This window comes from Dromaius novaehollandiae, chromosome 1 (assembly GCF_036370855.1).
Source record: "Dromaius novaehollandiae isolate bDroNov1 chromosome 1, bDroNov1.hap1, whole genome shotgun sequence".
In the NCBI taxonomy this organism is placed as follows: domain Eukaryota; kingdom Metazoa; phylum Chordata; class Aves; order Casuariiformes; family Dromaiidae; genus Dromaius; species Dromaius novaehollandiae.
The window spans coordinates 134,247,192-134,262,863 of NC_088098.1; the positions used below are offsets into that span (position 1 = coordinate 134,247,192).

At 36.2% G+C, this 15,672-nt stretch overlaps 1 protein-coding gene across 5 annotated transcripts in view; it reads left to right on the plus strand.

Annotated features, from left to right (window-relative positions):
* The window catches only part of BCLAF3 (BCLAF1 and THRAP3 family member 3), a 34,149-nt gene that overhangs the window by 4,990 nt on the left and 13,487 nt on the right, over positions 1 to 15,672 (plus strand). For all 5 annotated transcript variants that reach the window (XM_064499111.1, XM_064499099.1, XM_064499117.1 and 2 more), the window contains exons 2-9: positions 4,284 to 4,355; positions 6,269 to 6,847; positions 7,191 to 7,856; positions 10,182 to 10,360; positions 10,873 to 10,987; positions 11,206 to 11,269; positions 12,126 to 12,244; positions 14,128 to 14,242. In XM_064499111.1, coding sequence (XP_064355181.1) covers positions 4,315 to 4,355; positions 6,269 to 6,847; positions 7,191 to 7,856; positions 10,182 to 10,360; positions 10,873 to 10,987; positions 11,206 to 11,269; positions 12,126 to 12,244; positions 14,128 to 14,242 — 1,878 coding nt within the window. In that variant the 5' untranslated portion in view covers positions 4,284 to 4,314. The remainder of the gene's footprint in view (positions 1 to 4,283; positions 4,356 to 6,268; positions 6,848 to 7,190; positions 7,857 to 10,181; positions 10,361 to 10,872; positions 10,988 to 11,205; positions 11,270 to 12,125; positions 12,245 to 14,127; positions 14,243 to 15,672) is intronic.

Consider the following 15,672-nt stretch of genomic DNA (forward strand, 5'->3'; position numbering starts at 1 on the left):
GACAATAGCAACAAGGAGGGGAAAGAAACCCATGTGTGACAACCTCTGTGAGTCAGCTACTATAACCTACCTATTAGAAAAGTTGCCAGTTTTGTACTTTTTCATTTAAGGATAAGATAAACAGCTTTCTGTGCTTAAGGCTTTAAAGTTCTTAAATTTTTGTAGAAAAGTTAAGCCTGGGTTGCAGCTGAGCTTTTAACTTGATCAGGTTTCTGTCAGATATTTGGATGTCTTGGTGTGGAAATTCTCGATTCCTGCTTTCTCTTTTCTGATAGACACTGCAGCAATACATGCTGCGGCATGTCTCTTGCAGTTCCTGGTTGATCAGAAGGAGACAGTCAAATGAACTTGCAACTGCTCATTTTTGACAGGGGGAGAGAGGGCAGACTAAGATGGTAGTGAGCTAGGAAGTTTTTGCAGTGAGGGTCAGTGTCTGTCTTCATGTCTGCTGTGTGGCCCAACCTATGAAATACTTGCTAATTTTTTCTGCCTCTGAGAGGTTTGGAAGACAGTTGGAGTTAGGCAGTCCTTTACAAAGTGGTGAGAAATTGTCCATCTGCTGCAGGTGAAATCGCAGTTCAAGAGCAGCTCCTTGATGGTGAACGCTGCTGCCGTTAACCTGCTCTTTATTGCATTTTCAGCATTGGATTTTTTCCATCATCTGTATTTTAAATGCTGACCCAGTGGAGCTGAGTCCACACCTGAAAGGAATATAAAGCAGTCCACATCTTTTGTGGTCTATTTACAGAAGAGTTAACTACTTTTACTCCATCTGTGTTCTATCTGTGAGGTTTTAGCTATTTGAGACTTACCCTCATGGGGTTGTTTGCATTTGCAAGGTCTCTGGTTCCCCTCCCTTCAGCTGGATGATTGCAGTAATTTGTGATTTCTCACCTTGCCTGCTGGAGAAGATTGGAGCCTGGAGATGGTTTGGTCCAGTAGAACAAGTTGTTAAATTGATAGCCTTTCTGGAAGAATGTCTGTTCTGGTTGACACACCCAAAACATTTCTGGTCATTTTTGAGTTACTTCTTTCAAAACACTTCTTTCAGATTTTAAAAAAAATGGTACAGGAATTTTGTACTTGTCAAAGCACTAATCTCTTAAAGATAAAATCTAAGGAAAGCTGACGACAGGCTTAAGGCACTTTAAATGCCAAAAGTCAAGTTAAATAAAATAAAAGGTGGTTTTCCTCATTAATGTTTAAAAACTATCTGAGCACTGTTACTGATAACTGCTCTATAATGAGTCAGTTATTGTTGTAACACAACAAGTAACAAGCAACACTGTGATCTGAATAGTATTACCTCTTAGTTAAAAACAGTCCTTCACATTTTATCATAGTGACAGCCTCCTAGAGGAGGACGACGACTTGGTGAAATTCAGAATCCAGAATATAGCAAGTCCTGGTGTCTCTGGTTCAAAATGAACTGGCCTTAAGAAGCATCTGGATGGCTGCCTCAGGAACTGTAGGGCCTCCCCTTGATTCAAATAATTTTACTATAGACAGGCTTGCTACCTAGAACCATCCCACAGAACGCTGTCTTTGTACTTGGAGCTGTCTTACTGATTGAAGTGCAATGATTTAAACCTGGGCTTAGCAGTGTACTTTCAAATTCTACATAGATTTACTTATAGTGTTAGCTGGGAGTTTTGATTGGGGTTGAGCTTTTACTGCCTTCATATGTTTTTCACCTTTGAGTCTTGCTGTGAAGCAATCGCATTATTTCTGTGTGACTTTTCAAGGAGACATATTAAAATGAATGAACAGTTTCTTTCCACTAAACAAAAGGAGTGTCTTTGTTGCCTTAGGATAAACAGGGTTACTGTAATTCCAAGACCTAGGACATGCTGTCACAATCTTTGTCACATTTTTAGTATGATTGCTAGCTGATGTGGATAGAAAAATCTTTGGCTATGTATGTTCAATTTCTAGCTTGACTGGTCTGTGACATGATCTACCAGCACTGTATTGACCTCTGTAAGATGATTTGGGTGGTTTAATGCTACTTTGTCTTTTAAGTGTTTATCCTTCATTTTAAAATGAAAGATAAGATTCAGAACCCAAGAGAGGACAGAAAGCAGAAATTTGAATAGCATATAAAGCGCTGTTAAAGTTTACAAGATTTTTTTTTTTAATGTGTTAGCCAGGGGGTGGTTTTTCATGTTTTCAACATACTGTCCCACTTGGTAAGGTGTTTTTTATTGGTGAGAAGTACAAAATTATGTAGGCCTTGATCTTACTATTTGAAAAACTAAATGTTTTTTATGAATACTCTTGGAGCATTAAATATAATGCTTGCTAGTACAGTCTTAGAGCAAACAGGGCCTAAGTAAATTCATGCTGTCTTCTTCTCAGATATGTACCTTTAGGATCTAAGTAAGGCTTAACTTCATATTTGACAGTTCAAAGAAGAAATGCTGTACATCTTTGGAGAATTTCATATTTTCTCTTCCATTATCCCTGGCAACACTTCTTACACCTTTATTCCTTGCCACATGAACAGTTTCGTCACAGAACAAATACTTTCTTGGTAAATGAGGCTTTGATTTTTAAAAACAAAAAAAAGACTTCAGAATTTTCTCTGGACCTGCACTATTGCTGTGTTGTAAGTAATTGTCTGGTTATATTATGGTCTGGCTTAATGGTTAGGAAGTGAACGTTTCCAGAATCAAATTAGTTGTCTGAAATATAGCAGGTTGGTTTGTCTAATGCCCACGTGTGGTGTTAGCTATCAGAAGTATGCTGTATATTCTCTTTTAAGAAGGTACTGTTGTAGTCATAATCTAATAGTACAAATAAAGTAGATAGGGAGAGGTAGTATTTTATTGGGCCAGTTGATGTGATGGGGAAGAAACAGGCATGTGGGCATGGATCTCCTTTTTCAGGTGTCTGAAAGCTTGCTGTTTTTTCTCTTCTTTCAGTTGGTCAGGTAAAAGATTTAATTACAAAAGAAAGTATTTGAGTGACTAGGAATGTCAGAAAAGCCATGGTTGGCCAGTCTAGGCTAGTTTTTTTGTCTCCAAGAATGTCTGTGAGCAGATTTTTATGGAAAATACCAGAGCACGTGTAGAGTGACATTAACCCATGTGTATTCTTCCAGTTTCCAGTGATTGGGTGTCTGCTAATTTCAGAGCTGTTGATGGATCTGATTTTGCACCTATTTATATTTCTGGCCTTTACAGCATCTTGTGGTAATTAGGAGCTGTAGGTGGGTGTATGTAGTCCAAATTCCAATTTCTAAGCTTGCTACCTGACAGTTTCACAATTTTCCTTTCCTATTTGCCTTCATATTAGTTGTGGGTTTGCAGATCCTCCCATCATTTCTTTCCCAAGTGTGTAACATTCTTCTTGCAAAGAGGGCAAGAAGAATAGACTCCATTAATGGAGTCTCTGGTTCTTCCATATCTTTTGTGAGAAAGGGTGTCTAAAACTATTCACAGGCTTCAAGAATTGTCCATTACATGGGCTTTTATAACACCATAATTATATTTCGTTTGTTATTTTCAGTGCTTTTCCTAATCATCCTGCATTTGTTAATATAATCTAATGTTCATTTTCCCACGGCTGAAATTGTCATTTTTAGCTGGTATTATAAAAGTAACGTACTAGAAATTTAAACAAAAAAAAAAAGCAGTGCTTTTTTGTGGTATTGCCTCTATTGTCTATTTAAATGTATGCAGAGGTAGTAGGTTATTAACAAGTGAAGTATAGAGATGAGATCTTTTGTATGCTGTTTTATGTGGATGAAATGTGATGTTAGAAAAGTTAACACTTGATAGAGCAGTAACAGATTACAGGAAGTCTGTAACCATTTAAAAACATCAAGGTATATTACAAATTTAAGTGCGGTATATATGGGTAACTGGATGCTAAAATCCTTTTCTTCTTTGTAAGTTTGATTATCATGCTGAGTGTCTCTTCCCTCTGACTTGTGGCATTCAGTATGTGCTAGTAATTATGGCATAATTTTCTCAGTTGCAGTTTCTTTGTGAGGTTCTTAACACTAAAAAAGCATGAATAGGCAGTATTATAGAATGTGCAGAGAAGGAAGTGAGCAATGAGCAAATACTCTAAACTGATTATAAAGAAAATAAACTGTGGTCTCAGATCACCAGTTAGGAAAGAAAGTTACTTGCCTTAAGATGAGAATTAGAGTTGAAAATCTTATCTGTGCCTCAAACCTAGAGCATCTCATACTACACTTGTTAAAAATAACTGCCCATATTGCCAGTTGTAGTGCAATTCTGTTGTTAGACTAGTAATTTGTATTGTTTTTACAGCATCAAGAAACTCAAAAACACGTGAGAAAAGATGACAAGATCAAGATCAAGATCACCACGATGGAAACAAAGGTATATGTTTATCTATAACTCTGTTTCTGTTCTGAAATGTAGCTCTATGTAGGGTTTTATAATGAAGATCTGAAACTGTTACGAAAAAGAAAGCCAAAAGAAGCTAAAATAGCAATTTGAAAGTGTATTTTACAAAATTATAATTTGTTTTCCAAACTGAAAACTTCTGCTGAACAATTTTTGTATTAAAATTTTTTTATTACTTTTGACTAGAGATGTTAAGATTTTGCTCTCCACCAAGAATCATGTTTGAATTGCTTATATTTGGACTTGGAACTACCTTAAGCACTAAACTCTCAGGAAATAGGTGAAGTTACTTTTACTCAGACACCACTTAATATCTTTAGGCTCTCCTGTTTTGTGTCTTGATCTAGAGGGAGAGCTCAAACATCTCAGGCTTCCTGAGCTTTGGGGCTGACCTCAAAATCGATTTTTAGCGCAGTAAGATATGCCTTGCAGCAGAAGGTGAAAAAAGATGGGAATCACAGCGCCCTTACTTTTGCAAACTAGCATAGTAGCTTGTGTTATTGATGCCATCAGAATCATCATGCAGTCAGTTACCTGCCTAATTTTTAGGACTTGCAATGAAAATTTTAGGTGTTGAACTAAGAGGTTGGAATATGATTTTAAGACTTCAAGAGCTATCAGAGTGTAGTACAAAATTTTACTTTTTGCTGGATTGGAGGTGCTTTTTAAGACAGATTAACAATTAAGTTGTGATGACCCAGACCAAGGGAGTTTGGATAACCTAGAAAAATGTTCTTAGAGAAATCTCACCTACTTGCCTCTAGATTGATAACTGGCAATCTGTCCTTTGTGAATGAAGGGCTGGAAGGAATGTTTGAGCACTCATTAAAATGTTAGCCTTAACCAAAGCATCCAAAGGAATCCCAGAACAGCAGCATAGGTGTTATGCTGTTCTGATTTTGAACTCTGTTTGCAGAAACAAAGAGCTGTGCCAAATTGTACATTTGCAATATGTGCACAAAGGAAGTGACTTCCTTGAATTTTTTTCATCTTTTATTTTTTGATTTCTGTATTAGAGTGTATTGAGAGTGTGCAGTGAGTATGTGAATACAAGCAGAGCTGCTTTGGCCTCTGGGGTACCTTATGGTTCTTGCTAGTGGCTTATCCTGCTTTTCTTTATTTAAATAGAGGTTCAGTCAAAAGAGTTCTAGCAACTTACTTTGCATTTTGACTTACAGTTACAAAAATGAAAGCTGAGAAGTCTGCAAATGAATCTATCTTAGCAATTGAATTTTTAATAGCAAAAGCAGCAATAACAATGTATGTACACATACATGTACATACATACTTACACAAAAAGACTGAAAACATCCCTTTCTTAAACTGTTTCCTGCAGAAAAAGGCTACCTATCTGATACTCTGCTCTTTCTAAAATGGGATATTCTATAATGCTTTAAATCAGCGATTTTTCTTGGCATGGTTTCCTAGCCCTGCAAAGGCTTGTTTCCTTTTTGTTGTTTGTATTTCTTTATATGCTTCTTCCTTCCCCCATTTTTCTCTTGGCACAGACAAAGATAGGGAATGCTTGAGAAGTGTGAAAAAGTGCATAACAGTTGCTTTCAATGTAGTAGAAACCTCGTATATATGACATTATTTTTAGTTTGAAATGAAAAATGCAGTGAGAGGAAAATGACTGACTTACCAATATTTTGAGTGGGTGTTTTTTCTATGAAAACTTTTGAAGGATGAAAGTAAGTTTGTTACTCTAGTTAGACAAATGATGTTTTGAATATCTTGGCTTGTATTAACTTTTTTTTTTCTTTTTTTTTACTAGTTGGTTAATACTGTGTGCTGTATTAAATTATGTACTGAACAGATGTTCTCATTAAGCAGCCCCAGAAAACTGAATCACACTCTTAAAGTGGACTGTATCTCTTTTGTCTCAGGTCCTTATCTCCAGCATTTAGGAGTCCAGAACACCATAGGCAAAGGCATGCTCATATTAATTATGACTGTGAATACAAAAGCTTTCGTAAGGACCCAAAGAAGTCTATGCCTTGGAGAACAGAAGATGAAAAGTATGGACAAAGCAATTCTAGATTTGCACCTCATGGAAATAACCACCAGAGAATTTATGAACATAGGTCACCTTCACCAAACCTAAAAAGAATTCTCTTGGAAGATACTTATAGTCATAAGCCCTACAGAACACATTCATCAGAAAGAACTGAAAGCAATAGGAGATACCAGTTACCACCAAAATACTCAGAAATACCATACAAAGAACATGACCGACCATTTTACCAGCACAAAATGGAAGAAAGATATATGTCTGAGCACTATAAAGTCACTGGAAATGAAAAAGGAATGAAACCTTTTCATAGACCACTAGGGGCTTCATGTAAACTTGAAAGAAAATGGCATGAAGATGACTTGAGGCACCAGAGGTTACATGAGGAGAAGTATGGTCAGTCACCCAGAAGAGTGTCTGATGAATTTACGGCAAGGAGCTCTTTACAGAAGAGGTATAGGAATAAAATAATTAAAACCTGGGTATTGTGGTGTAAAGCCTCAAGTGAAAGTCTGTTTTCATTATAGTTGAAGATATCCACCTTGAAACACGTTTGCCACTTTGTAGTTTAATTATGGGCGACTGGTAGTAGTGAAGTATTTGTCTTTTAAGTAAATCGTATTGATGGCTAGAGTATGAAAGGATAATATTTCCCTCTTAAGAGCCCCTGCACATCTGTACCTTGGCGTGAGGGATTGTGGGTTAACTTGCCACGCATTCTGCTGTTCAACATTCTGCACATATAAGTTCTCACTTTCTTCTCTAGTGCAAGTGTAAATTGCTTTATGTCAACACAGGTATCCTGAAGATCACGATTACAGAGAATATGGGCACACGTCTAAAAGGGCTAAAGAAATGGAGAGGTATGACGGTGGAGAAATAGCAAGAAATTCCAAGTGGAAGCAAGAACGTTCTTTTGCACCCTACAAAGAAAAGGAGGAGCAAAGAAATCTGGGTGCCCAGTCTCACCGATCGGCTGAAAGGGAGTACTCGGAGGGGTCTGTCACAAAGATAGCCTACGAATATAGTCACAAACGGCGCAGGCATCCAGATGGGGAAAAGTCTTTCTCAGATGATAGAGCTCAGAAGTATGGAAAGCAGGAAGACCAGAAATACAATTCTTCTAAGGGTGCCCGGGATAGCAAAGAATTAGATTACTTTAGCGGTGGAAGAGCAAGACAGACTGAAGAAGGGCACGTTGAAGTACCTGTTAAATATAGTTCAAAGAAGGGCTGCAATGCATGCGTTAACTCTTGCAAAACGGATGTTGATCTGAGATCCTTTAATAACAAGCAGAAGGAAAGAGTAAGGAAAGAAGGGGAAATCAGGAAAAAAGTAGATTCCTCCAATAGCCAGCATGATTCAAGTCATACGGTTTCAGATGTGAAAATGTCAGATGTCAGCTGTAGGAGGGAACGTCTTACAATCAAAGTGGATATGAAGAAAATGGTGACCAAGTACAGGTATTGTTTTCCCCTCACCTGTTCTTCTTTCTTTCTGTCTGTTTACAGTTTGTGAATATTGGAGAAACCAAAGTTTCTTAAAGAGGTAATAAGGACAAAGCAAGGTTGTAACTTCTTATTTTATTTTTTTTTTAAATGTTAACTTGCCCAGACTAGAAACTTGCAGCCTATTTCTACGGAAAAAATCTAGTTTACTTCATAGGGATACAGTAGAAATTGGAGGGGAGGGGGGAAGAAAAAAAAAAACACAGATGTGCCTGACAAACCTGTATTTAAAAGTTGCTTAAGATGAGTAAATATTACTTGAATTAAAAAAAAAAAAAAAAAGCAAAAGCAGAGAAGTGTAGTTCTGTGCTTTCTTCTGGAATATACTGGCATTTTTTAACTGAGTCCCTTATTTCTTTTGAAAATCAGAGTCTTTAAACTGCATAAATTTCAGGCATATGTTCAAATAGTCAAGATCTCAAGTTCAATAAAACTGTTAAAAACTAGAACCTATGAGCTATCTAACTTATTGTTGTAACAAATGAAGTTGCAATCTATTTTCAGGCATCAAAACTGAAAAGCAGTAGAGTAGATATCCATCTTCTGTGTAATACTTGTGATTGCCCTAAGTATTCCCTGTGCTAGCTGAATTGCACAAAAAAAAGTTTTAACATTATGAAACCCTAGATGATAGGTACTTGGTAGAGGCAAAGCTGTGTGGATTGCATAGATTTGTGCAGGGCTTTTTGGTTTGTTGCCTTGTTGTTGCAGACAAGAATGTCATATAATGGCAGTAATAGCTTTTAGAAGCTGAGAGGCTTTTGTTTTAAAGGTCTTTTGCCTCTTGTCCCAAATACAACACATGTACTGAAGTTTTATCCCTCTTCAATATTTCAAAAATGCGCACTAAAATGGAGTGCTATAATGATCAACTACTGTCTGCACATAGGAGGCTAATATGTCAGAGTGAGGAAGGGGAAGAGGAGCAATGGCCCCCAGGGCTAGGATAATCATTTATCTTCCTGAAGGAAAATATAAGAAAAATAATTTAATTCTTGTTGGTTTTTGTCGTAAGCATGTGGGAGAAGTCCTGTATGTAGTAGTCTCTTGCTGATTTGGAGAGTTATGTGCAATGGAGATGGTAATTGTTTGCAGATTGAAGAAACTGCTATATTGATTACAGCTTGCTTCATGTTAAGCAGGCTTTTTCCACACTGAAAAGTGAAGAAAATACTAATTTTTAAAAAATAAAAACATGAATTTCCTGGAAGCTAGTGCCTGGGAGTATTCATGCTGCCTGCTTCAGGCATTTAACTGCCATGTGACTTGAAATACCTCAGCTGAGAAGAATACGTTCTTTATAAACCTGGAGAGAAGGTAGATAATTCAAAGTATCTACAATAAATGCCTAAACTGAGATTGTTTGAATTGACTCTTGAGTTCATTTATTTCCAGTTTACCAGGGGCAAGTGGGTGACTTCTGGGACCTGCTAGAGGTTGTTTCTGTCATACAGTTTTTGTCTGATATATCTTCTGATCTTCAGATACAGCGTGGGCAGATTCATAATCACTTTCCAGAAAGCATAGTAAATAGAGCCTCTGTCCTAAAAATTTTGTTGTGGAACATTTGAGTCCTGAACTCAGCTTTCCAAATGACAAGCATTTTTATTGCAATAAGAACAGCAGAATCAACTTATTTTTAAAAGTGTTAGCTTCCTTATCAAAATAACTTCTTTTAAAGGGAAATGCAACCCTTTTGGGAGTACACTCGTTTAAATTGAATAAAATATGACAAAGATTCAAAATACATTCTTAAGTTTGCACACTGCCACTGGTCATTCTGATGAAGAGCTGTTTCACTAGACTTTAAATGATGATTTGGTTTTCAAAGACACCTCAAGATATTAAGATCTCTGAACTGTTCTTGAAGTGCCTGGTAGCTCTTTATAAACATAAAGAAATACACATCATTATCTTCCAGAATTACACTAAGAAAACATTTTTAAATCAGTATCTTGATTTCTGTTTTATTTGATAATTTAGATGAATTAAGTTTAAAACTTACAAATTTTCTATTGCATAATTCACTAAAACAGCGATTTCCGAGAGCTCAGTTATATCTAGTTGTATGTTATTCTTGCTTTTCTTCCTTACATTGTCACCAGTATTTCTTGCCTGAAGTCCTTTTTTTAATCAAAGGAACAAAATGAGATTTCCGTTTCATTGCATTTATTCTTAAAATGAACTTCTTAATTTACTGTTTTATTCTACGTAGTCTATTTGAAGTTTTCAAATATACTGAATTTTATTGAAGTGCATATCTACAAATTTTTATTCTAGGACTGCTTCTAGTCATACTACAGAGAGACAGATGTCACATGATCTGGTTGCTATTGGCAGGAAAAATGAAAATTTTCACCCAGTGTTTGAGCACATGGAATCTGTAACACAAAATGTTGAAAACAATCCATCAAGAGAATTTACTCAGGAAATAATCACAATTATCCATCAAGTTAAAGGTGGCTGTAATATTTTGAGTATATGTATTTGTGTCTATGTCTATATATTTGTAATTATTAAAAAGAAATTTAATGAATTAGATATGCTGTCCTTGTAAACCTCAGGTGTTTGTCTTTGACTTAATTTGTGATGTATTTGCTTTGCTTTAGTCACAATTAATTGGTAATATATAGTTCTTTTATTTTTTCAGATTAGTTTTTAGACTGCTGTATAATATTGAACTTTGTTAGCTGTAGATTACAGTAGCTTGAGTATTACCATGAGAGAGCTGATAAATAGTTACCTTTCTATTCAACTTAGGCATCTTTCTTATCGAATAAAACTAAGTTGGACTGGCCTAATCTTTCATTTCTGAATGTTAAACTGCAAATGTCAATACTTTGAAATTTAATCTCAGAAGTTGTGTTGAGATATTCTTAACAGTAAATCCTTTAAAAGATAAGATTTCCAACTATACAGTTCAAATGCTAAAAATAAAATAAACATTCTGGTATTTAATATCTCTTTACAGCAAATTACTTTACATCTTCTGACATAACTTTACATGAACGGTTCTCAAAAATTCAGGATAAGCCAGTTGCAAATATAAATGAAGTTAAAATACGTTTGGATCCAGAAATTCACAGGTAATTGATTTGCTTTTGCCTTAATTTATTTCTGTTAAAGTAGTTATGAATCTTCGGTAAGCTTTATTTATACAATGCAGCTGAACACAAGTACCTGGAATGTTGTTTCTCTGACTAGAAATAGTCTGTAAAGAGTTCTGTAGTTGGTTAATAATAATAATGGTCTTGCTGTTTATAGTGATGATGCATGTTTTTATGTAGTATTTTTGTTGTTTCAGGAGGATTGATATGTCTCTAGCAGAACTTCAGAACAAACGAACTGTGCCGTCTGAATCTCCACAGGTATCTTGCTGTTTGTCAAAAAAGTTAATTAAGTTGAAATAATACGGTCGCAAGTAAAAAAAATCTTCTTTTGCTGTTGGTAAGCCATTCTTACATGCTTTGAAGACCATCAGTAACTTTGCCTATTTTTAGAGAAGTGCACATGCTTTTAGGGTATTTACAGATGTAATCTGAATGGTGCAAGTATGCTGTGCTCACTGATTGGTACCATACCGAGTGTTCTAGAATGGTTGGAATGTTTTAGGGGGTTATTCCTGCTGCTTGAAATGCTACTTATTTTAAAATAGTACAAATACTAAGCAGATGACTATTGACGTATGGATCCAACTTTCCATCTGAAGTTAGAAAAAGCCTTAATGTCTTCTGTATCCTAATGTTAGATTGAACATCCAGATGGAAGATCAGAACTCTATCCCATGGTTTTGTCTGAGGGCATGGGATTCTCTCTCTTCCCTGTTCAGGCTATGCTTCCTGTATCTTTTTCTCTCTATAGTACATATATGTGGAGATGCAAATAACGGTAGATCTTCTTACTGCTGGGATCTATGTGACTATTTTTGCCTTGGTAACTCCATACTGAAATGTACTGTGCTGTTCCAATGCTCTATTCACTATTGTTTAGAAATTTGTGACAAGGTAGATGGAGGGAGTGATTGTTTGGGACTATTTTATGTAACTACTCTGGACTTTGGATTCTTGGGTTGATGTGCATCTGTCTTAAGTGCAGGTAGTTGAACTACTTTATTCAGGTGGTACAGGATGTGATTCCTGAAAAACAGAATTAAGTCAGTTGGATTACTTAATATTGTTCAGTTGTTATTGAACCAACCTGATGTCAACCCTTCCTTTTAACTAGAACATTATGAGAGTTCTAGAAGATCCAAACGATCTACGGCATGATATAGAAAGGAGAAGAAAAGAGAGATTGCAGAATGAAGATGAGAGGGTATTTCATATAGATGGTATAACTCCAAGGTAATTAGCCTGTACCAGTGTTGTTTGCCCAAGCCTCTGGTTCTCTTATGCATTCGTTTTATTTCTTGAGACTGTCCCACAGTTGCATTCAAATATACTCTGATTCTTTTCAGTAGATTTTGTCCTTGTAAGGTTGACTCGGATTGAAATTCTACTGACGTACATTGCAAATGCTCCTGCTACTTGCTCTGTAATGAAGTGTTGCCTTGAAAGAGATTAAACTGCAATGGGGAGGGGAAAAAAAAAAAGAAACAAACTCAAGCTGTAGCCCTGAATGGGGAGGAGGGAAGAAATTAATTTGAAGAGACTTAACTGTTTTTAAGTTCCCTTTTTTATGGCATATAACATTCTCTTGGAATTTTGTGGTTTTGTAAAAGCATTCTAGAATAAATGTGTCATTACATTGTCTGTAATGTCATGTGGAGTACTAGCAAAAAGTTGGAGTTCTTCTGATTCTTGAGCGAATTTTGTGGAGGAAAAGTAGAGATTTTGGAATAGCTTATTACTGTTATGAATTCCTCCAAGACATTTGGCCCAGAGACGTTTGCTATACTGAGTCATCCTGTTTCATTTTGATACTGCAGGGTTGTCTGGTTGTACAGAGATGACTTGGCTTATTTGTATGAAAAGAAATGTTAGGGTGAAAAATTGTTCAAGTAAATGATTTCATGCAGTAGTCTTGATTTGAAGATGCTTCTTAAATGAACAGACAGCATCATATTAAATGTAGTCTATAATGACAGACTGTGGCAATACACGTGTACAAAGGAAAGGTGACTTGTGGAGGCAGGGTTGAGAGCTGTAGAAGAAACGGATTTCCTGAATTTGAGCTTGACACCTTTCACCTTTATGTTTAAACAAAGACAAAACAAAAATTTCTTGGCATATTGCATATAGCCTTTTATGTGCCTAGTGCTCTTTTTAGTGAGTATGTGGCCTGATAATCCAGGAATTCTCTCTCAGATAATGCCCCCCCAAACGCAGTTGGTCTGCTGACCCTGTACATATGCTTCTTATAAAGGCAAACTCAGGTTTCTCCAGGAAGTGTGGCTGCTCTGGTGCTAGACATGAGAGGGAGTACAGTGTCAGAACTGGTTTGCATCATAATGTGTGCTGAAGGCAGTAATGGTACGGATGATGGGTACAATTTTCCCTAGATCTAGGTTTTCTTTCATCGCATACGAGATACTGATATTGCCTAATCAGCTGGGCCAATGTGTCCTGATTTCTGTCATATTAATTTATTTTACATCTATGGAAGCTGTTTCTCTGTTTCCAAAACCATGGATTTTTAACTTCTTGTAATTACTCTTAATTTTTCATTGTGGATGTTCTCTTTAGAGGTTGATGGACACATCTGTATTAGCAATGTGCTTGGGGTTGGGGAGGCCACAGAACCTGGCTTGTTGAGCATGAAACTGGAGCATATAACTACCATCTAGCTATTTATCTACTGCTTGTGTCTGATTTGGAAATCCATAAAATGGAAAATTCTGTACAATTACAGATAGTAATAGTACAAAGCAGTGGTTGAAATGCATTTCAACCAGCAGAGGGCAATGATAACCAACTGTACAGGTATAGCTGGGCGAACCAGGGAAACTTGATTTGGATAGTGAGGATTTCAAGAAGGCAAATCTCCATTTATTCATTATGGCATAACAAAGTACGGATTACTGTGTAATTCTGGGTGATTTGGGATTCTGTTTAGTCAGAAGACAAGTAATTTGTCAGCAAACTTCATGGATTAATATCACTTGAAAACCATCACTTTGCACTTTTAAGTGATGAATAAGGTCATTTTAAGCATAGTTTCTGTTTGATACATTACAGATTTAACTTTAATTGTTTTTTCTCTTTGTCCTTTTCCTGTTTCTGATCAGGAACCAGCAAAGCTGCAGTGTTTCAAAATTACGAAACTCCCATGTTGATGGTTTCCAAAAGCCTATGAAATTCATTAAACCACCTTTCAGGAAATTTATTGGGAAACCTCACCTGGTAAGGCTAAATATGAAGTAGTAACTTCAGCATTTGTTTTCCTTACATTCATAACTATATTTATAATGCAGATTTTGCTGCATTACCTAGGCTGATATGAACTCACAGACCTGTCATCTCTTGTCCTTTTAAGTTTCGACTGAGGCTTTATGATCTTTAGACTCATTTGTTCAAGTGTCAACACTAAAATTAACTGCTCATAATTTAACAGCTCTAGTGCAAAAGTACTTCCTCAAACATCTGTTGCAGCACAGATTAATTCATGTCATCTGAAAGCATTTTTATGACCAAATGCTAGTTCAACAAAAGTATTAGTTCTTTTGCTTTTTTTGAATGCCTGTGTACTATTCCAAAACAACGTTGCTAGTGTTCTTATAACCTAGGAGGAAGAGTGATTTGTTCAGCTTCAGAAAGCTAGGTTAGGTTGGTGGTAACGGATGTATTTATACAGAAATTGAGACTGCTTCAGAGAGTGAGGAAATAAGGTGGTCAGTTTTAGATCTCTTATTGAATAGCTGGAACAGGTCAAATTTGGGGTTCTTAATGACCTGCTGAATTAATTAAGGGGCTTTATGAAATAAGAACTCATACTGTGTGTAGCTTTATAAAGGAAATTTGCACTGCATATCACATTTCTTCCACTTAATAAAGTTCTGCCTAAACCATAGATTAGAGAACCTTGTTATTGAGCAGTTAATCTGAGGTAATGTGGAATAGTTTGAGGAAAAGGAAATGGGAATACAATACTGCAGTCTAGTTGCCAGCAGTTGGAAAGGAAGGTCTGCATCTTGTTTTGTGTAGGTGGCATTGTTACTAATATGGAGTCTTTCTCTGTATTATGAGAAAAGAAATTCTGGAAAGCTCTTGTTTTAAAACAAAAGTGAAGAACAGAACACAAATAAATCAGAAATGCCTGAAATTATATCCCTAAGGATGGAATATTGTACGATAGATTAGCTCATTCTGTGTTTCATACTGAGTTTATCAAAACTAGTTTGGACAGTTACTCTTTCTTAGGTTATCTTTCTGTGATGTACTTTGATACTGAAATGGTAAAGACAGTTACACTGGGTTCAGCAGAAATAAAGCTGTCCCTATTGGAAACTTACTTTTAAATAAATGCAGTCCTATTTCCAAGTGTTTCTGCTTCTTTAACTTGGGCAACTGGTGACACCAGAGAAGTTTTATTAAAATGTGTACAGGATAAAAAAATCTCTATAACTTGTGTTTTCTGGTGCCTGCAAAATAAAGGAGATGAATGTAAATAGTGGTTCCTCATGTGTTGTAATCAGTACCCTGCTGCCAGAGTTCCAGAAGACCGTGAAACTTTTCTGAGGTCCAGTAAAAGAAACTTTTATTTTATTTATTCAAAGTTCTGACTCATCACTGAAATCTAGCTGTCTTGCAGATATAATAGTGTATCTTTCAGT